Source organism: Octopus bimaculoides, chromosome 16 (assembly GCF_001194135.2).
Source record: "Octopus bimaculoides isolate UCB-OBI-ISO-001 chromosome 16, ASM119413v2, whole genome shotgun sequence".
NCBI classification, from domain to species: domain Eukaryota; kingdom Metazoa; phylum Mollusca; class Cephalopoda; order Octopoda; family Octopodidae; genus Octopus; species Octopus bimaculoides.
Window position 1 is genome coordinate 25,078,734 of NC_068996.1, and position 1,380 is coordinate 25,080,113.

At 37.5% G+C, this 1,380-nt stretch overlaps 1 protein-coding gene across 1 annotated transcript in view; it reads left to right on the plus strand.

Moving 5' to 3' along the window:
* The window catches only part of LOC106877203 (carboxylic ester hydrolase LipN), a 99,651-nt gene extending 98,277 nt beyond the window's left edge, over window positions 1-1,374 (plus strand). Inside the window, exon 9 of the mRNA XM_052973475.1 lies at window positions 1,237-1,374. Coding sequence (XP_052829435.1) covers window positions 1,237-1,304 — 68 coding nt within the window. The 3' untranslated portion in view covers window positions 1,305-1,374. The remainder of the gene's footprint in view (window positions 1-1,236) is intronic.
* Window positions 1,375-1,380: the final 6 nt, after the last annotated feature.

Consider the following 1,380-nt stretch of genomic DNA (forward strand, 5'->3'; position numbering starts at 1 on the left):
GACAGGGGGCATCCCTGACGAACCGAACGTGCAATGTCGAAGGGTCCCGATAGACGTCCATTGACGCGAACAACCGAATGGATGGCTGTGTACAAGGCAGCCATCCAGCCGCAGAAAACGGGACCGAAGCCGGCCGCTTCGAGGACGGCCTCCAAGTATCGATGGCCTACGATAGATAGATAGATAGATAGATAGATAGATATAGATAGATAGAATAATGAACTTATTGTATACAGCTCTCAGGTGCACTACAACTCCTCAGAAAAAGTAACCAAAACTCATAAAATATGTACAGGAAGTGAACAGTGATATATTCTCTCTCTCTCTCTCTCTCTCTCACACACATATACATATGATGGGCTTGCCAAAAATATCATTGTGTCAGAGTGAAATAGAACTCGGAATTTTGTGGTCTTTACAGATTGCATGAATTATTATGAGCTGGCAGAAACATGAGCATGCTTGGCAAAATACTTGGCAGTATTTCATCTGTCCTTACGTTCTGAGTTCAAATTGCACTGAGGTTGACTTTACCTTTTATCCTTTTGGGGGTCGATAAATTAAGTACCAGTGAAACACTGCGGTCAATGCAATTGACTAGTCTTCTCCCCCAAAATTGTGTCTTGTGTCTATAATAGAAAGAATTATTATTATTGTCATTATGAAGGTGGCAAGCTGGCAGAATCATTAGGATAATTAGTGAAATGCTTAGCGGTATTTCATTTGTCTTCACATTCTAAGTTTAAATTCTGCTGAAGTTGATTTTTCTCTTTCATCTCCTTTTGGGATCAATGAAATAACTACCAGTTAAATATTGGGGGCTGATGTAATTGACTAACCTCCTCTCTTGAAATTGCTGGCCTTGTGCCAAAATTTGAAACCATTATCATTATTATCCTACCAAGGTTGACTTTGCCTTTCACCCTTTTGGGTTCAATAAAATAAGTACCAGCCAAGTAATGGGATTGATGTAATCAACCAGCCCCTTCCCCACAGCATTTCAGGCCTTGTAGCTATAGTAAAAGGGTTTTTAATTTTTTTTTATAATTACTATTGTTATTGTTATTATTATTGCCTTTCATTGTTCAGGGTGAAATAAAATAAAGTATAATAAAATTCAAGTATTAGGGGTAGGTGAGGGTTGATATAATCCTCTTTACTCTCCCTCCAAAATATGTGGTTTTGAAATTATTTAAAAGAAATTGTTTTCATTTTTTTTTTTTTTTTTTTTTTCAGGCATCTTTGAGAAGTCTTGCCAGAAGGCTTATGAAGAAGTAGTTACTTTCATCAAATCACAGTTATAAACCAAGACCAATTTTGTGGTTTCATCCATACGATATTTTTCTCTGTCTCTTTCACTCACACACTCCCACCTCGTTT